Source organism: Chiloscyllium plagiosum, unplaced genomic scaffold (genome assembly GCF_037043375.1).
Source record: "Chiloscyllium plagiosum isolate Xiang-an unplaced genomic scaffold, Cpla_swu_hap1 HiC_scaffold_42, whole genome shotgun sequence".
NCBI classification, from domain to species: Eukaryota; Metazoa; Chordata; class Chondrichthyes; order Orectolobiformes; family Hemiscylliidae; genus Chiloscyllium; species Chiloscyllium plagiosum.
The window spans coordinates 7182725-7202004 of NW_028270180.1; the positions used below are offsets into that span (position 1 = coordinate 7182725).

At 40.8% G+C, this 19280-nt stretch overlaps 1 protein-coding gene across 1 annotated transcript in view; it reads left to right on the forward strand.

Moving 5' to 3' along the window:
- Positions 1 to 19280, forward strand: part of LOC122542542 (tetraspanin-3) — a 50283-nt gene that overhangs the window by 20741 nt on the left and 10262 nt on the right. Inside the window, exon 6 of the mRNA XM_043680396.2 lies at positions 1664 to 1747. Within this exon, the coding sequence (XP_043536331.1) occupies positions 1664 to 1747 (84 nt within the window). The remainder of the gene's footprint in view (positions 1 to 1663; positions 1748 to 19280) is intronic.

Here is a 19280-nt window from a genome sequence, read left to right on the forward strand (position 1 = left end):
TACTTAAAATACCTCCTTGTCTCTGTTTTCAAGAAATTTGTTTTTTTTTTTTAAAGTGTTCATGGTATAGCCATGGAATTTAAATTCAGTCAATAAAATCTGGAATTGAAAGCTAGTCTGATTAGTGCCTGTGAAACCTATCCTTTTAAAGTCATGAAGACTATCTGGTTCTCTTGCATCTTTTAGGGAAGATAATCTGTCATTCTAATCTGTTCTGGCCTGCATATGACTGCAGATCCATAGTAACAGAATATAAAATGATATAGCACAGGAATAGGCCGACCATTTCTGTGTTGATCATGATGCCATTCCCAAGTAATTCCATCTGCCTGGTCATGGTCTGTATCCTTCTAATCACTGCCTGTTTGTGGTTGGCAGGCTAGTCAGCCCAAGGACAATTGAGGATGGGGATAAAATGTGATCCACACCCATAATTTATTAAAATAAGAAGATGTATATCACTTCAAATTTATATTCAACATTAATTTGAATATTTCTTTAGACAAAGTAAACTAAGTTGGGCCCAACAAACTGCTGGCATTATACATTCTTATAGCAGCACGCTAGAGGAGTGACAGGTCGTACTCCAAACTTGGAATGCGTTCATGGACCCCATGCAGGCTGTGTAACTGAACTAAGTAAATCTGGTTACTTATAAGCTGACACTAGGGAAGACAAAAGAACATATAAAAGCAGATGGATTTCATTCCTTTTTGTTTTTTTAAAAAAAAAAGTGGTTCACTGGTGCCTTTTCTGGAAAATAACCTATCACTCTTAGTTTAATCTATACATAACTCTCTGGCTGTCTCTTAATGTTCTGGAAAGCCAATCACTTTGGGTAAAGATCCATTGCCACTTTCTCAAAACAAATAGAGATGAAGAGCAAATACAGCTCTCCCCAGTGTCGCTCGCATAGAAGAACATTTTTAAAAATTAAGTCTGATATACTTTTATCTAAAGGAAATTAAAGATAATTCTCCACTTTACCAGTTAAAAGCAATAATATCTGAAACAGAGATTCACAAATATTTTTGTGCAGCTTGCTTTTTTTTGGGGGGCGGGGTTAGCGGGGAAAGAAATTCAGTGTGATGCTGGAGGTCATTCAGCCCACTGAATTCATGTGGAAGTTTACAATTGAAGTTTACATGAAATCTGTAATTGCAGTTAGTGTATGCTGGAACATTCTTGCATTTTCTTTGATTATCAATTTATAAACCTTAATACATAACCCATAAAACATTTTGAAAAAGTAAACATTTCCTTCCAGTTCACCTGCCAACTGTGGCATATCCTAAGTAACTTTCTTGTGATTGGCTTTCTTGTGAAAAAGGAATGCGAGTTCCATGCAAGCTTGTTTCATGTGCAAGCTCTTAAATTTACAATAATGGACTATTGATTTTTTTTCCTTCCCTCTTACCTTTATCCAGGGTAGTTGTAGTGCCTGCTATCATGGAATGAAGTAGAGGGATGAAGAGGTTAAAAACCCACTCATATCTCTGATTTAATTATCCTCTGACTTCAGATGCAAATGCTTTGAGGATCTGTAGTGCTCACATACGGATGATGACTTGGCTGAAATCTGGAAGATTCACTGAACAATATGGGGTTGGGGGAGAGATATGGAAAACAAAGTGCTTTCATTATTTCATTCTTTTAATCACAGGGATGCAAGGTTCTAGTGGTGAATAAGCTACAGGAAATCATGATGTACGTCATTATGGCTGCTTTGGCATTTGCAGCTATTCAGGTAAGGTTGAAGAATAAGTTGGAATAGAGTCATTGAGTCTCATAACACAGTGGAGCCGTGTGGCCAATCGAGCCTTTGCCGGCTCTGTAGAAGCACTCGCTCCTCTGCTTTTATTCAAAATAGCATTATTAGATGAGTAGAAGGGTCTTTTGGTGCAATGTCAATGTCCCTACCTCTGGGCAAGAAGTTTATGTGCAAGTCCTACCTGCTCTGGAGGTATGTCAAGATGTCTAAACAGGTTATTTTAAAATAATTACTTTGGTGTATCATGTGGAAATGGAGTATGTTAGTTTTTTAAACAAGATTTTAACGCCGTGCACATGCTGTGTAAATCTTTCACGCTGGTGAGAATTGAAACTTCAAAGATACCATGTATGCTCCCTTTCAACTGCCCTGTAATTGTTGACTTGCCTACTCTTATAAGAGACACAGGTGTAGTTTATGATAAAACCATCTGGTAAGTGGTTGATCTCGTACAGGGTTATAGTCATGTTTCATAGGTCATAATCTGTGTGTGTTAATGTTAATCATATCCTGCTTTTATCTTTTACTTCATTCGTTATGAATGTTCTATATCAGGTTGCTGATGTAAGGCAATTTTGTATTTGAGGCTGCCTGTTGCAGGGTATTCCTTTTTTCTGTGCACTGGTCACATATAGAACTGCATTTTGAGTTTATGGAGAAGTGTTTGCTCTCTATTCCTATTTAAAAAGTTTTTGATTTGTTATTGTTACATGTGTTGAGATAGTGAAAAGTCCTGCTTTGCATGCTAATTGGACAAATACCATAATGTACTTAATGCAGAATGTAGTGTTATAGCTACAGAGAAGGTGCAGAGAAAGATCAATTCCTAATACAGGAGGTCCTTTCATAAGTCTGACAACAGCAGGGAAGAAGCTGTTCTTAAATTTGTTGGTATGTGTTATCAAATGTTTGTATCTTGTTCCTAATGGAAGTGAGTAAAAGAGTATAATGGGTTGAAGTGGTCATTGATTATGTTGGCTATTTCCAAATGCAGTGGAAAGTGTAGGTGGTGTCAATGGAAGGAAGGCTGGTTTTTGTGATGGACTGGGTTGTGTTCAAAACTCCTTGTAATTTCTTATGGTCTTGGGTAGTGCAGTTGCCATTCTGTGATGCATCTGGATAGGATGCTTTCAATGGTACATTGATATAAAAAAGTGAAATTCCCTTCTCTCCCATACCTCTTCATTCTATTTGATCTCGCACCTATAGTCACACAGCACCGGAACAGACCCTTTGGTCCAAATTGTCGATGCCAAGCATAATCCCAAGCTAGTCCCACCTGCCTGCTCCTGGCCAATATCTCTCCAAATCTTTCCTTTTCAAGTACTTATCCACATGTCTTCTAAACATTGTAACTCTACTTGTTCCACTACTTCCTCATTCTACATGCGACCCACCTTCTTTTTACAAAAAAAAACAAAAATTGCCCCTCCTGTCTTTTTTTTAAATAAAAAATCTCTCATCTTAAAAATATGCTTCCTGCTCTTGAAATCCACTGTCGTAGGGAAAAGACACCTACCATTAACCCTATCTATACCCCTCGTGATATTATAAACTTTTATGTAATTAAATGGCCTCATTATTCTTCCTATATTAAACTTTTTCTATACAGAAAACCTTCCACATTTTTCTAAATTTGCCCTTCAGCAATTTTGAATCTGTTTAAATCACAAAGGAAATGCTGAAGTATTGCAGACCACCCAGAAATTAGCCTATCCTTGATTCCAGGATGGTTTATTCAGGCTTAATGCAGCGCCTTGGGCATTTCTATGATACTGTGCACCATATCTGTAGGATTCTCCTTTCATCTCTTCATCCCTCTCCTAACCCACTACCTATTCTATTGGCTGCTTGTCAAAGCTCAAAAATGTACATATCCAAGCATCAGAATTGAGCATGGATAGAGCTCATGGTCACTTCTGAGCAGTCTCCAGGACCTCAACATTTTGCTTGGATGTACAGTGAAGATTGCAATAAATGCACTGTTACAAGTTGTCTTTTAAAATGATTAATTTTCTATGTTAATGTCTGTCATTGCTTCCAGTCAGAAGTTAAGATTGTTAAACTCATGTGTTTGAGGGTAGTGTCCCAATATCTCAATTCTTGGTACCAGTAACCCATCATAAGTAACATGGGTGCATTTCTTTGAAACTTAGTCAGAGAAGTACTGCACAAAAACAGACCCTTTGGTCCAACTCATCCATGTCGACTAGATATCCCAACCCAATCTAGTCCCACCTGCCAGCACCCAGCCCATATCTCCCAACCCCTCCTATTCTCATACCCATCCAAATGCCTTTTCACTGTTGCAATCTTACTAGTCTCTGCATTTCCTCTGGAGGCTCATTCCATACGCGTACCATCCTCTGCATGAAAAAGTTGCCCCTTGGGTCTCTCTCATATCTTTCCCCCCTCGCCCTAGAGCTATACCCTCCAGTTCTGGAATCTCTCAGCCCAGGGAAGAGACTTTGTCTATTTATCCTATGCATGCCCCTCATAATTTTGTAAACCTCTAAAAGGTCACCCCTCAGCCTCTGATGCTCCAGGGAAAACAGCCCTAGCCTATTCAACCTCACCGTATAGCTCAAATCCTCCAAACATGGCATTTCTTCAAAGAATACCAGAAGTACTTTAGGCATTATTCTGAAAAGGTTTTTACTATAATGATGTGGTCCTTGATCAATATCAGGGATCATAAGCTTTACATTTTTTTTGGACTTGTGTGTAGAAGTGTATTTTAATTAATTTGTGGAATGTAGGCTGCTGGTAAGGCTATCTTCCTCAAAGGTGATGAAAAGTCAACTGCTTGACTCAAGGCAATCCCTGTTTTGGAAGAGCTTTCACAATGCTTTAGCAGTTTCAGGATTTTGACCCAGTGATATTGAAGAAATGTTAATATTTCAAATCAAGGTCATTTTTAATTGGGTGGGAGGATTGAGATATACCAATTAGACATGTAGAGATGCCTTCACACTCTGAACTTGTGCCTTGGAGATGGAGTGACTTTGGGCAGTTGGGAGGTGAGTCGCCCACGGCAGGTTATCTGGTGTGATATGTTTTTGCTCTTGCCCTATTTATATTGATTCATTTCAGCTCTTGGCCAATGATGAGTCCCAAGATGTTGATAGGAATTTGATAGATTTGTAAGCAAGACAAGAAGACCACTTGTCTGTCTTCAGGAGTACCAATCTAGCATTAAATCAATTGATTTACAACCGTGGACACTATAAAGCATAAGAAAGCTAATAAAACCATGTACTAAATTTTTTTTTAAAAGCCTCGCTATGAATTAAGTCGCAAGCGCTTAAAGCATCTTGTGCATGCCCCTTGGGACGATCTCCAGTTGTCAGCATAGACTCTGTAGCATTTGTAATTCCATGAAATTGTGTTCTTTGTCCATAAATTGATTGCCCGGTAGTTGGTCTATACTGCAGTTTTGGGAATGGCTGGAGTTGCAAGTTACTTTGTATTTCTGAGTGGACTGCTCGAGTTGCCAACTTCCTACACTTGGTATCTCTCAACCTTTCAATCAATGATAATCTCAAAGGAAACACACTGGTTGCTAAAGGCATCTGCTGACTAGCCTATCCTTTTGCAGTTGAAACCTGTATAGAATTCTCCTCATAATTCTCCTCATCCATTATTTTGTAGACAGCAAATAAGCCATTATGTATTCAAGTGACATGCTGTTCCTTCCAAGAAATTAGTGCTTGCATGTTTTGGTTATTCTCTCAGTAATATACGTCCTTAGATGTCAGTTGATTTGTTACTTACTGCAATGGCATTGTGCAAGGGACTATCTTAGTCCTACTGGATCTTGGAAAGGAGCAAGTGCCTTGATAATTTTAGGGGTTGTACTATCCTGATGTGATATGTTGCTGACTTGCTGTAAAGGAATTTGGAGTATGCATTTAATCTTGAGCTAAATACATTATGTAATAATTTCAACCTTCTGAAAGCCCTCTGTAATGGCCACATTGCTGCTGATGTTTTCTCATGGAAATTCTAATCTTGTTTCAATGTAAAAAGTAATACTGTTTAGCCACAACGTATTCAACAAAATGCAGATGCTGGAAACTGAAATAAAAGTGAATATGCTAGTAATACTTTGCAGACCAGGTAGCATCTGTGAAGAAGAAGAAAAAGAATTTTTGAATATTTTCAGGTTTACACCTTTTTAAAACCAGCTCAATGCCTAATGCATTGGATATGATTAGGTAGAGTTGGCTTGTTGCTTGTTTTGCTCAGTCTTCTATTTTTAGCGAGGATGATTGTTATCCACACGGAGTCTGTAGGTGGATGTACAGACCAATGCTGCTGCAGGCAGTGTTATACTTGGGGCAGGTGGTGGTCATGGGAATGGAGTGGGGCATTGGTGTGGCAGGGTGCTCCTTTTTGCTGTTTTTGCCTGGCTTGCTTTTTTTTGTCCCCTGATGGCAAATCTCTAGTTGCTCCACACCTTCCTGGATGCTACTCCTCCAATTTGGCAAAGTACAGCATTTTGGTAGATACCTGGGAAAAACTGGCCCAAGACTATCCAGTGTCTTCTGTGTCCTATGGTAAAAGCTTACTCATCCAATAGAATGGATTGGAAATGGGCTATTAATTGGGTTGATCCTAATGTAACTCTGGGAAGAGTTTGCCAAAGGCACAACTATTTGAGAGTGCAAATCTTTTAGGTGAGATGAAATGTTGTCAGGGCCCATTACCTTTGTGTCGTGTATGTGCAGCTGTTTTTGATAGCAGTGGAGTGAATTGAATTGGTTGAATTTTGGCATGGGAATGACCTTGGGAAGATGAGATGGATCATCCTCTTGGTACTCAGTCTGTAGACAGACAGTTGCAAATATTTCAGTCACTTCTGCTGGGTTCATTTGAGGAGAAAATGAACTCTTTGAAGTTTGATTAGTAAGGTATATTAGACAGAAAGTGCTTCCATGAATATATGTAACATGCCAACCAATCAGCATGTAGTGTCAGCAGTTTAACCTGAAAATGGGCCCTTTATCCCAACTATCTGCCTCTATTAATTTGCCAATCCTCTTAGTAAAAGACTACCTCCAACGTCATAGGCTCTTAACTTCCTAAGTAACCAAAGATGAGACCTTATCAAACATCTTTCAGAAAACAAAATAATACTGGTTCACCTTTATACTGCATGTTATCTTCTTTCTATTAACTTTGGTAGAGTTTTCCCTTCACAAAGTCACGCTAATCTGTTTGATTAGCTGATCTAGTTTTAAATTTTCTGCTATTATATCCCTTTAAAATCAACTCTAATACTTTGACAAGGATTAAGCTAATGGCTTAACTTTGCCTATTTTTCTGAATATGGGTGTTACATATGAATTTTGACAATCCTCTTGGACTTTTCCAGAGTTTAAGGATTCTTGGAAGATTGCCAATACATCCACTATTTCTCTAGTTGCTACATTAGCAGATCAGGTTGAACATCAGCATTCAGTCAGGTTCAAGAGACTTGTCAGCACTTAATCCCATTATTTCCCTAGCACCTTTTTTTCTTGAGATAATGTATTGATTTCCTTTTTGCCCCTGGATTTATTTAGAATGGGGCTTGAAATGCTATTCAATTCAAGCTGGAAACAACCAGTTGTTCAGTTAACCAGCTTCACCAGTGTGCCTCAGCTGGATTCTGTTTCAGAAATGTGACTATAACTACACCCAGTCAAACAGATCAGCTTTTAGTTACTAGACTACAAATTTAGCCATGAAGTTAAATTGCATTTTTACCCTTGAAAGTTGTTTCTTTTTCTGGAAAAACTCTAGGTTACCAGTAATCCATGCCCCTTTTTTCAATTTGCTATTTTCCTTAACTAACTTGGCTAACCATTGTTAGGTTATCCCTGTGCAAGAATCATTCTTCCTTATTGTGGTATATCTTTGAGCCATGAACTATTTAAAAGTATGTTGTTTTTCAGGTGTCTTTGCTGCTAAACTCCTGTCCTAGTCTGCACCAGCTGACTGCAGTCATTCCTTTGTAACAAAAACATAAATGGTTAGCACTGCTGCCTCGCAGTGCCAAGGACCTGGGTTCAATTCCAACCTTGGGCAACTGTCTGTGGAGTTTGCACATTCTCCCTGTGTCTGCATGGGTTTCCTCCCACAATCCAAAGATGTGCAGTTTAGGTGGATTGGCCATGCTAAACTGCCCATAGGTTTCAAGGATGTGTAGGTTAGGTGCATTAATCATGGGTAGAAATAGGGTAGGGGAATGGGTTTGGGGGTTGTGGGTTACTCTTCAGAGGGTCAGTGTAGACTTGTTGGGCCGAAGGGCCTGTTTCATACTGTAGGGATTCTAGGATTCTGGAAAAACTCAGCAAGTCTGGCAGCATGTGGAGAGCCATAGTTAATGTTTTGGGTGCGATGACCCTTCAGAACGTCAGTTGACTGCCAGATCTGTGGAGTTTTTCCAGCAATTTCTGTTTCTGGTTTCCAGCATCTACAGTTCTTGGTTTTTCATTCCTTTTTGTAATTACCTTTTCAGTTTAAGGCCATTATTTCTAACCCATTTCTAGCACTCAATAGCATAGAATTGGACATTCTATAATGTTATGGTCACTGTTTCAGAGGGCAGAAAGAGACCATTCAACCCATCAAGTCTGTACCAATTCCTTGAAGAGCATCCCACTCAAACCCTGCCCCCCCCCCCCCCCCCCCCCCCCCCACACACCACCACCACTACCAATCCTCATAACCTTGCATTTATCCTGGTTAATCAACCTAATCTACATGCTACAGGGCAGTTTAGGATGGCCAGTTCACCAAGCCTGCACATCCTTTGTCTAGAAGAAACTGAAGCACCTGATGGAAACCCATGCAGGCACAGGGAGAATGTCTGTGTGGAGTTTGCACAGTTACCTGATGCTGGAATCAAACCCTGCTCCCTGGTGCTGAGAGTGCAGAGCTTGCCACTGTGCCACAGTTGAGTAGAAATCTGTAGAAATTAAAAGTAAGCTGTGAATGTTGGCAATTTGTCAGCAACCTATTGACATCCGCACAAGTCTATTATATTTTGGATGAAGCCTATTCACCATGTACTTTATGGGCCTATTCACATTGCCAAAAGTTGGCGTACAGTATTGCTATCTGGTGCTGTTTAAAATCTGGCTAGCTCTTTTCATACACATGAAAGTCAGCATGATGGTAGCTTTTAGTTTTGCAGATGTATTCATGGTCTGTTTTTTTTTAAAAAATGCTAACTTTCTGTCTGTAAAATTTACAGACGATGACTGTAGCTTCTCTAGGCTTAGATTTGATAGCCTTTTCTCTCCACTTTTAAATACAAAATGTTTCTTCCCGTTTTTTTTCTCTCACTGCATCTTGTAGTAACAAATGGTGCTTGGAAGGATTTAAGAAAATGTCCTTGTGTTAATATACCCCTCCCCCATATTGCACAGTGCTCCCAAAGCAGCAATGTTGCTGTCAATGCTCTATGCATGATACTTGTGATTCACCTTATTCTTCCCCATGGGGGAAGCACCTGACATCCCTTCTGCTCTTCTGAAAATTAACAGTGGACAGTAAGTGCTTGTGTATGCTTGAGATTGAAGCACAGCCACAAACCTGTAACCATACTTCAGCTGCTCATACAAACACCACCTAAGCTTTATCCTACTACTTAAAATTTAAGACCATTGAAAATGTCAATTTCAACTTTTTAAATATCATGTATTTTGATGAACTACTAGCTCCAAAAGCAAAGCATTGAATGTTTAAGGCTGGGGCTACCTTTTGTTTTATTATTGACTTTGTGCATTTGAGTGTGCAGTGCACACTGACCTCATTGTCATGTTCTCACAATACACAGTATCCTGTGGCAATGACTCAAACCAAGCAACTAGAAAGAAATAACTGGATTGAAATTGATCTCCAAGGAAGGGCAGTATTCAGACTCTATATTAGTCATAATTCCTCAGTGAAAATTCACTGGAAAATTTCAATTTGTTTTTGTATTTGTCAATAATTCCCTGACACATCCCTCATTAAATCAGAATACAACTCTTAAATAAAGATATTTTACTATAAAAGTCGAATGTTGCTTTTTACTTACAAATTGCCACTTGGCTTATAAAACTCATTAACAATTTATTTAATCTGCAGAGCAGATCTGTTTACAAAGGCCATTTTGCTGCACCTGAAAATACCTTACAAAACTGAGTGAAATTTCTTCTGTTTTATTAATTGTGCATTCTGTCTCTATGGGTAGAGGACATGCCTGGCTTATGGAGTTGCTGAATTTGGGAAATACTCTATTCTGATACCTCTGTAGCCAAAATATCCCAGATCTGTATGGAATAGTTAATTGCAATACTTGTGTGCATGTGCACAATTTGATCAGTTGTAACTGCACTGTGGGTCTAGCTTGTGGAAAGTAAACTGGGGAGGAACCCAAAAATGGAACCTGTTGAAGCATGTTGTAGCCTGAATCTGAAGTTGCTGTGGTCGTGCATGTCATTACTGATAGCTGCTTGGATCTTGGTATGTTTGACGTTTGCTTTGTAGTTCATCTCTGTTAGTTCATAGTGTTGGAGCTTACTGCTTTAATTAAAACTTTCATTCTCACTTCATACAAGTCTGCTTGTTCGGTATCGTGACCATGAGCTTAACCATTCATTTCCTCCTCCATTACTGTAATGACAGTGGTGTACTAAATACAAGATGCACTGCAGCAACTTGTCAAGGCTTCAAGAGTACCTTCCAAACCAGAGACCTCTACCACCGAGAAGGACAGGGTCAGTAGATAAGAAGGAATGCCACCACCTGCAACCTCGTGCAGGTTTTTCACCATCCTGGCTTGGAACTATATCATTGCCTCTTCATTCTTACTGGGTTAAAGTCCTGGAACACACTCCCTTAAAGCAATATGAGTGTATTATGACTATATTATGGATTATAGCCAATCAAGAAGATGACTTACTGCCAACTTAGACATTTGGGGGGTGAATAACAAAGTGATGGCCTTGACGACAATGCTCCCATTCCATGGAATAATTACAAAAAGTGGTGTCGGTATAACTTAATATTTATACTTAGATTATGGCTTGGTGACTGTTTCAATTTCATTTGTGTTTTCAGAGTTCTTAGACGCAGGTTGGCCTCAAGTCATGTAATGTAGTAATAGGTACAGCTGGTAAATCATGTTATAGGGTCATAGAGAGGTACAGCATGGAAACAGACTCTTTGGTCCAAACCGTCCATGCCGATCAGATATCCCGACCCAATCTAGTCCCACCTGCCAGCACCTGGCCCATATCCCTCCAAACCCTTCCTAATCATATACCCATCTAAATGCCTCTTAAATATTGCAATTGTACCAGCCTCCACCACTTCATCTGGCAGCTCATTCCATAGCCGTCCTACCCTCTGTGTGAAAACGTTGCCCCATAGGTCTCTTTTATATAATTCCCCTCTCACCCGAAGCCTATGCCCTCTAGTTCTGGACTCCCCGACCCCAGGGAAAAGACTTTGTCTATTTACCCTATCCATAATTGTGTAAACCTCTATAAGGTCACCCCTTAGCCTCCGCTCCAGGGAAAACAGCCCCAGCTTGTTCAGCCTCTCCCTATCACTCAAATCCTCCAACTCTGGCAATATTATTGTAAATCTTTTCTGAACCCTTCCAAGTTTCACAACATCTTTCCGATAGAAAGGAGTCCAGAATTGCATGCAATATTCCAACAGTGGCCTAACCAGTGCCCTGTACAGCCGCAACATGACCTCCCAACTCCTGTACTCAATACTCTGACCAATAAAGCAAAGCATACCAAACGTTGCCTTCACTATCCTATCCACCTGTGACTCCACTTTCAAGGAGCTATGAACCTGCACTCCAAGATCTCTGTTCAGCAACACTCCCTAGGACCTTACCATTTAAGTGTATAAGTCCTGCTAAGATTTGCTTTCCCAAAATGCAGCACCTCGCATTTATCTGAATTAAACTCTATCTGCCACTTGTCAGCCCATTGGCTATCTGGTCCAGATCCTGTTGTAACCTGAGGTAACCCTTTTCGCTGTCCACTACACCTCCAATTTTGGTGTCATCTGCAAACTTACTAACTGTACCTCTTATGCTCGCATCCAAATCCATTATGTAAATGGCAAAAAGTAGAGGACCCAGCACCGATCCTTGTGGCACTCCACTGGTCACAGGCCTCTAGTCTGAAAAACAACCCTCCACCACCACCTTCTGTCTTCTACCTTTGAGCCAGTTCTGTATCCAAATGGCTAGTTCTCCCTGTATTCCGTGAGATCTAACCTTGCTAATCAGTCTCCCATGGGGAACCTTGTCAAATGCCTTACTGATGTTCTTGTAACTTGTAGTGCCGCAAGTTAGCTGACTGTGGATTGGTTGTTGCTTTTCATCACTGTAGTGAGTCCTGGCTTCCTAATGAGTGCGATGCTATTATTTGGGCTCCAGCCAGGGCAGAGGAGTAGTGATTTCAGGCTGCAGGTAGCATTTGGCTCTTGACAGGACATAAACTTCATAGACTCCATTTCAAGGTTTCTCCACAGTTGCATTCCAATGACTATGCCTTTGCAGAAAGATTAATGTGTTTGCAAATGATCACTAATTTTGAATGTGACAAAGTGAATTTCAAGGTAAATGTGAACAAGTCTTAACTTTACCAGTATTTAACAATTTACAATATTCAGTCCCTCTCTCAACATGAGAAGTAGAATATTTTGACTTGGTCTGAGTTGATAAATTCTGTTTTGGCAACATTCAAGGACAAGCAGTGCTTCTAGCATGCAGAGTAAGCAATGTCATTGCAGTCATCTGCCTTTTGTAGGTCATTTATCTCAATGGTGGTCAATGAATGAGAATTCCAGACCTGGAACTATGTGCTGAAATACTCAATGTTCAAATTAAGTATTTCGAGCAGTAAGAAATCTTTATTTTAGTACTTTGAAAATGCATTTTTAGGTTGAGGGATGATACCTTGCATAAACTGCTGTAGAACTATGAGAGCAAGCAGCAGATGTGCACTGTCACTCAACTCCTCTATTTGCATCTTTTATTTGGCTTCAAAATAACAGCTATCATGAACCTAACACTAATACTGTCAGAAGACCATGCTGCAATATTAGCAAGAATGATATGTCAGGACTAAATTTGCTGAGTATTTTTACTGCCTCCCTTTTGTGTAGTGCCTGTTGTTACAATACAATGTTTAGAAATTCACAAGGTCATGTGCCATGGCAGGTCACTTGTTCTGAGAGAGTCAAACTGCTTCGTCAGTTACTGACTGGAAGAGTACCAGGTTCATTAGGGTGGGGGAACGAAGGAGGCAAAGGATCGTGTTTTCCAACTAATTAGCTAGGCTGTGCTCTGGAATTGTATACTTCAGTTGGCCTGGAATCTGCAGTCAGAAAATTTTGAAGAGGGACTTTTTAAACAAAAGTCACTTCTGGCTTTCTGCTGAGCCCCTCCCCCCTAATTCAACCAAATCCTTTCGAGAGATGCAATCATTATTCATAGCTTATTAATTTCAGATAACCCTGTTTCAAAGGTTCTGGTTCATTGAGACAAAAAGCCAGTCTTTCTTCCAACATCACCCAGTGATTCCCAAAAGTATGCACCTGATGTGAATTGAGATATACTGATGGCTCAATGACTCAGACTTCTCTCCTTCCTTCCCCTTCTACCTCTGACCTTAAATCTACACTCCCTGATTATTGACCCCTCTACTAATGGGGAAAGTGTCTTCCTCTCCACCCTACCTATGCCCCTCAATTTTATGCACTTCTATCAGATTCACACTTAACCTTCACAGCTCCAGCTGACCCCCAGTAAAGAACCCATTCCATCCGATCTTTCCACATAGCCCTGATGCTCCAGCCCAGGCAAGCATGCTGGCAATTCTTTGTACCATCCCCAGTGCAGCCATGTCCATGCTATAATGTGGTGACCAGAGATGCAACCAGTGACTCAATTGTGACCTAACTATTGTTTTTATACATTTCCTGCATAATCACTTGCATTTTGTATCTCTGCTTATAAAGGCACGTATTCCATGTGACGACTTCACCACCTTTCCTGTGACTTTATCCAGTCTGTTAACGTGGACACCAATGTCCTTCTGATCTTCAGTACTTTCTGGGGTCCTATCTTTCATAGTGTATCCTCTTGCTTTGATAGTTTTCCTGCAGTCCATTTCTACAATTTTTTTTTTTCTGGATTGAATCCATTTGCCTCTACTCAGCTGATCAGTCTGATATCATTCTGTAGTTTACAGCTCGGACAAAGTGAGGACTGCAGATGCTGGAGATCAGAGTAGAGAATATGGTGCTGGAAAAGCACAACAGATCAGGCAGCATCCGAGGAACAGGAGAATTGATGTTTCTGCATTCAGCCCTTCAGGAATGAGGCTTGTGGGTCAGAGGGGCTGAGAAAATGGGAGGGGGATGGGGCTGGGAATGTGATAGGTAGATGAATGTAGGAGAGAAGGTGATAGGTCGGAGAGGAGGGTGGTGGATAGATGGGAAAGGTGACGGACAGGTCAAGAAGGTGATGCTGAGTTGGAGGCTTGGGACTGGGGTAATGTTGGGGGAGGGGAAATGAGGAAACTGGTGAAATCCACATTGATCCTGTGTGTTTGCAGGATCTTAAAGTGGAATGAGGAGTTCTTCAGGCGTAGGGTGTTAAGGGTTTGGTGATAGAGCAGGCCCAGTTTAGAGCTTCCTCCATTATTTACCACCCTACAAATTTTCATGCCAACTGCAAACTTCTTGTCATTTCTTATAGCAGTAGGATCAAGTTAAATCCCAATGTAGATGTATTCCAGTGAGAACTTGAAATCTCAAGAGATGGGAAAAATGATTTGCTGTGGCAATGCGGGAGCTTGGGAGGTGGGCTTTGTGCTGATTTTGGTTTCGCCAAATAGATATTTGTATTAGTAAGAAAGTCGGGAGTTGAAATTGCTTCCTGGGATGTTTTCAAAGGGTTTTGATTTAAGATTTTTGGCTTCTCACAGAAAGCTAAACTAGGACCACTGATTAACTGTGTTTACCTGTATGTTTAAAATTGAAGAATTAAAGAATCTCCCTGCATATCTCAACTTTTAGTAGATATATTCCACTTCTAACCGAGTTTGTGTTAATGTACCTGAAGCATTCTTCCTTGCTGTGAAGAATTATAAACCTGCCCTTTTCATATCTCCGCAAAGTCATCAGTTCTTAAGATCTGACTCTATATGCCATACTGAGTTTACTGATAGTTAAGTTGAATTTCTGAGATAACTGATCCTCCTAGGTGACCTACATTTTCCACTTAATGGATTTGAGCTCTTGCGCTCACAACTTTGGCAACCATTAGTTCTTCGCACTTCATTCTCTCCAGCTATTAATCATTCCAATGTTGATTACTATGCTCTCAATTGCCTCAGCTGAGAGATCTGGGACTTCCATTCTAAACTACTTCATTTCTCGCTCATGCTCTTGCTCTCCTTTTTTGCTCTGTAAAAATACTCTGACCAAGCTTTTGCTCAGCTGGCCATGTGTGCGACAGTGTCAAAATTGTTTGATTACTGCTCCTGTGAAATGTCTTGTAGCATTTCCCTATATTCAAGGTGCTGTGTAAATGTTGCTATTTGTTTTTTGAGGTCTTTGGACATCTGGGGAACATGAATGGTGTTATTCAGGAGTTAATATTTCGATGGAGTTTGCACTGCTGCAGTTCAATAATGTAAAGCCACTTTATCAAGGCTGTTTTATTTTGGGCTCTTGAAGTGCTGTGTCCATGCACTGATTCCTGTTGTTTAGGATACACAGCAGGCATACTGGATCTGATAATCTGCAATGAGACAAGATTAGTTGGCTAAGTAAAGGTAGCCTGCTTACATTATGATGGAATTTCGCATTCCGGTTAAGGGCGAAAAGAGGTTGAAAGTCAGTATTTTGAATTTAAGTGAACTGGGAAAGTCAGGTTACGGGATAGGTCAATAAGGATTGAGCGGCAGACCTTTTAAGACTGTTTTGGAATATTCAAGAATATTATCTTGAGTGAGATTAGATTCCCTACGGTGTGGAAACAGTTCACACTGACCTTCCGAAGACTAACCCAACCAGACCCATTCCCTGACATTTACCCCTGACTAATGAACCTAATACTATGGGCAATTTAGCATGGCCAATTCACCTAACCTGCACATCTTTGGATTGTGGGAGGAAACCCACGCAGATACAGGGAGAATGTGCAAACTCCACACAGTCGCCTGTAGTTGGAATCGAACCTGGGTCCCTGGTGCTGTGAGGCAACAGTGCTAACCACTGTGCGGTGGATAACATCCTGGAGGATATTCTGGAGGATAACATCCACGGCAACATTTTACATCTATCTTCTGTACTGACTGCAGGTAATATCTGAAACATAATTATGAATCTGAATGTGAAAGGGAGTGAGTACATACAGCAATTATGACCAGGGAGAGGTGCTGAGAATTAGAACCAAATGAGTCGGCTGGTGTTGACTGACTTAACTGAAGGCTCTAAAAGTGGTAGCTCCTGCTGATTTTAACTTTACAGGATTTCCTAGACTCCGACAGAAGTCTCATCAGATAGTAAAATAGTGATTGTAACTCCCCTATCTAAGAAAGAAGGGTGCTAGAAAGCAGGCAAATTCAGTACATTTAACCTGTCATCTGTCTTCAGGAAATTGCTGGGTTTTATTATAGCAGTAATGTCAGGTTACTTAAAAAATCTCTCTGCAATTGGGCAGTTACCATAATTTGATGAAAGGGGAATCATGGCTTGATGTATGAGCCACCTTTGAGGAAATAACCAGCAACAAGTGGAACTACAAGGTGTTATCTATTGAGAGTTCCAGAAAGTAATTGCTAAGATACCTCATCAAAAGTTCTTACACAAGATAAGAGTTCATGAGGTAAAGAAAGTGGAAAGAGGATGGCTGGCTAGTAGGAAGTTGAGGGTGGGTACAAATAGCTTGTTTTAAGTGGGTTGGCAGGATTCCCAAAAAATAGACTTCTGCTCCTTGGATACTGCCTGACCTGCGTTTTTCGAGCACCCTACTCTGACAGGATATCAGTAGTATGCTGTGGGACAATGTTGGGACCTCAGTTATTTGCAATTTTCTATCAATGACATGAATAAAGGAACCAAATTTGCAAGTGGAGTATTATAGGAAAAATATAAAGTGATCTTGTCAATTTTGACAGGGAGAATAGAAAAATAGTACATTTTAAATGGAGAGAAATTCTTAATAGATACAGAAGGATCATGGTGCATGAATCACTTAGTGTGCAGGTACAGCAAGTGATCAAGAAGGCAAATTGAATGCTGTTATTTTTTCCACAGGGAATGGAAAATAAATTCGGCATGTTTTGCAGCAGTTGTATAGGGGGTGGTGAGGCCACATCTGGAGTTGTGTACAGTTGGTTGCTTGTTTAAAAAATAATCCAAGTATGTTAAAGCAGCTCAGGAGACTCAGTCAACTGGCACCTTGGATGTGAAGAGCTATCCAGTGGGGGGGAAGGTTGGGCAGGCTGGCCTATATCAAATGGATTTTAGAAGAATGGGAGGTAACCTTGATGAAACTTAGATGCTGAGATGACTTCACAGGTGGATACTGAAAGGATGTTGCCTTTATGGGAAAGACCAGCACTCATAGTCATAGAGATGTACAGCATGGAAACCGATCCTTCGGTCCAACCCATCTATGCCAACCAGACATCCCAACCCAATCTAGTCCCACCTGCCAGCACCTGGCCCATATCCCTCCAAACCCATCCATATGCCTCTTAAATGTTGCAATTATATCAGCCTCCTACTTCCTCTGGCAGCTCATTCCATACACGTACCATCCACTGTGTGAAAACGTTGCCCCTCAGGTCTTTTAACTCTTTCCCCTCCCACCCTAGGGAGAAGACTTTGCCTATTAACCCTATCCATGCCCCTCATAATTTTGTAAACCTCTAAGGTCACCCCTCAGCCTCCGCTCCAGGGAAAACAGCCCCAGCCTGTTCAGCCTCTCCCTATAGCTCAAATCCGCCAACCCTGGCAACATCCTTGTAAATCTTTTTGAACTCTTTCACAACATCTTTCCGATAGGAAGGAGACTAGAATTGCATGCAATACTCCAACAGTGGCCTAACCAATGTCCTGTACAGCCGTAACATGACCTCCCAACTCCTGTACCCAATACTCTGACCAATAAACGAAAGCATACCAAACACCACCTTCACTATCCTATCTACCCATGACTCCACTTTCAAGGAGCTATGAACCTGCACTCCCAGGTCTCTTTGGCAACACTCCCTAGGACCTTACCATTAAGTGTATGCGTCCTGCTTAAATTTGCTTTTCCAAAATGCCACCCCTCATTTATCTGAATTAAACTCTATCTGCCACTTCTCAGCCCAGTGGCCCATCTGATCAAGATCCTGTTGTAATCTGAGGTAACACTCTTTGCTGTCCAGTACACCTCCAATTTTGGTGTCAAATGTAAACTTACTAACTGTACCTCTTATGCTCTCATCCAAATAATTTATGTAAATGACGAAAAGTAGAGGACCCAGCACTGATCCTTGTGGCACTCCACTGGTCACAGACCTCCAGTCTGAAAAACAACCCTCCACCACCACCCTCTGTCTTCTACCTTTGTGTCAGTTCTGTATCCAAATGGCTAGTTCTCCCTGTATTCCGTGAGATCTAACTTTGCCAACCAGTCTTCCGTGGGGAACCTTGTTGAACGCCTTACTGAAGTCCATATAAATCACATCTACCGCTCTCCCTCATCAATCTTCTTTGTTACTTCCTCAAAACACTCAATCAAGTTTGTGAGAAATGATTTCCCATGCACAAAGCCAAGTTGACTATCCCTAATCAGTCCTTGCCTTTCCAAATACATGTACATCCTGTCCCTCAGGATTCCCTCCAACAACTTGCCCACCACTGATGTCAGGCTCACCGATCTATAGTTCCCTGGCTTGTCCTTACCACCCTTCTTAAACAGTGGCACCACGTTTACCAACCTCCAGTCTTCCAATACCTCACCTGTGACTATCAATGGTACAAATATCTCAGCAAGAGGCCCAGTAATCACTTCTCTAGCTTCCCACAGAGTTCTAGGGTGCACCTGGGAGTTAATCCACCTGTACCCGTTTCAAAGACATCCTGCACTTCCTCCTCTGTAGTATGGACATTTTGCAAGATGTCACCATCTAATTCCCTACAGTCTATATCTTCCATGTCCTTTTCCACAGTAAATACTGATGCAAAATACTCATTTGGCATCTTTTTAAAAACAACGGGTTTCCCATTTAAGAGGAGGAAAAATGTTTTATGGATCTCTTGTCAAGAGGAAGAAAGAGGCTTATGAGACGTGAAGGTGTTTGGGAGCTAGAAGTTAGCCAGGAAAGACCAAAAGAGAGAGCTAAGAGGAGCCAGGAGGGAACATGAAAAATCTTTGACAAGTAAGATCAAGGAAAACCCTAAAGCTTTGTAGGTATGTCAGGGATAAAAGAATGACTAC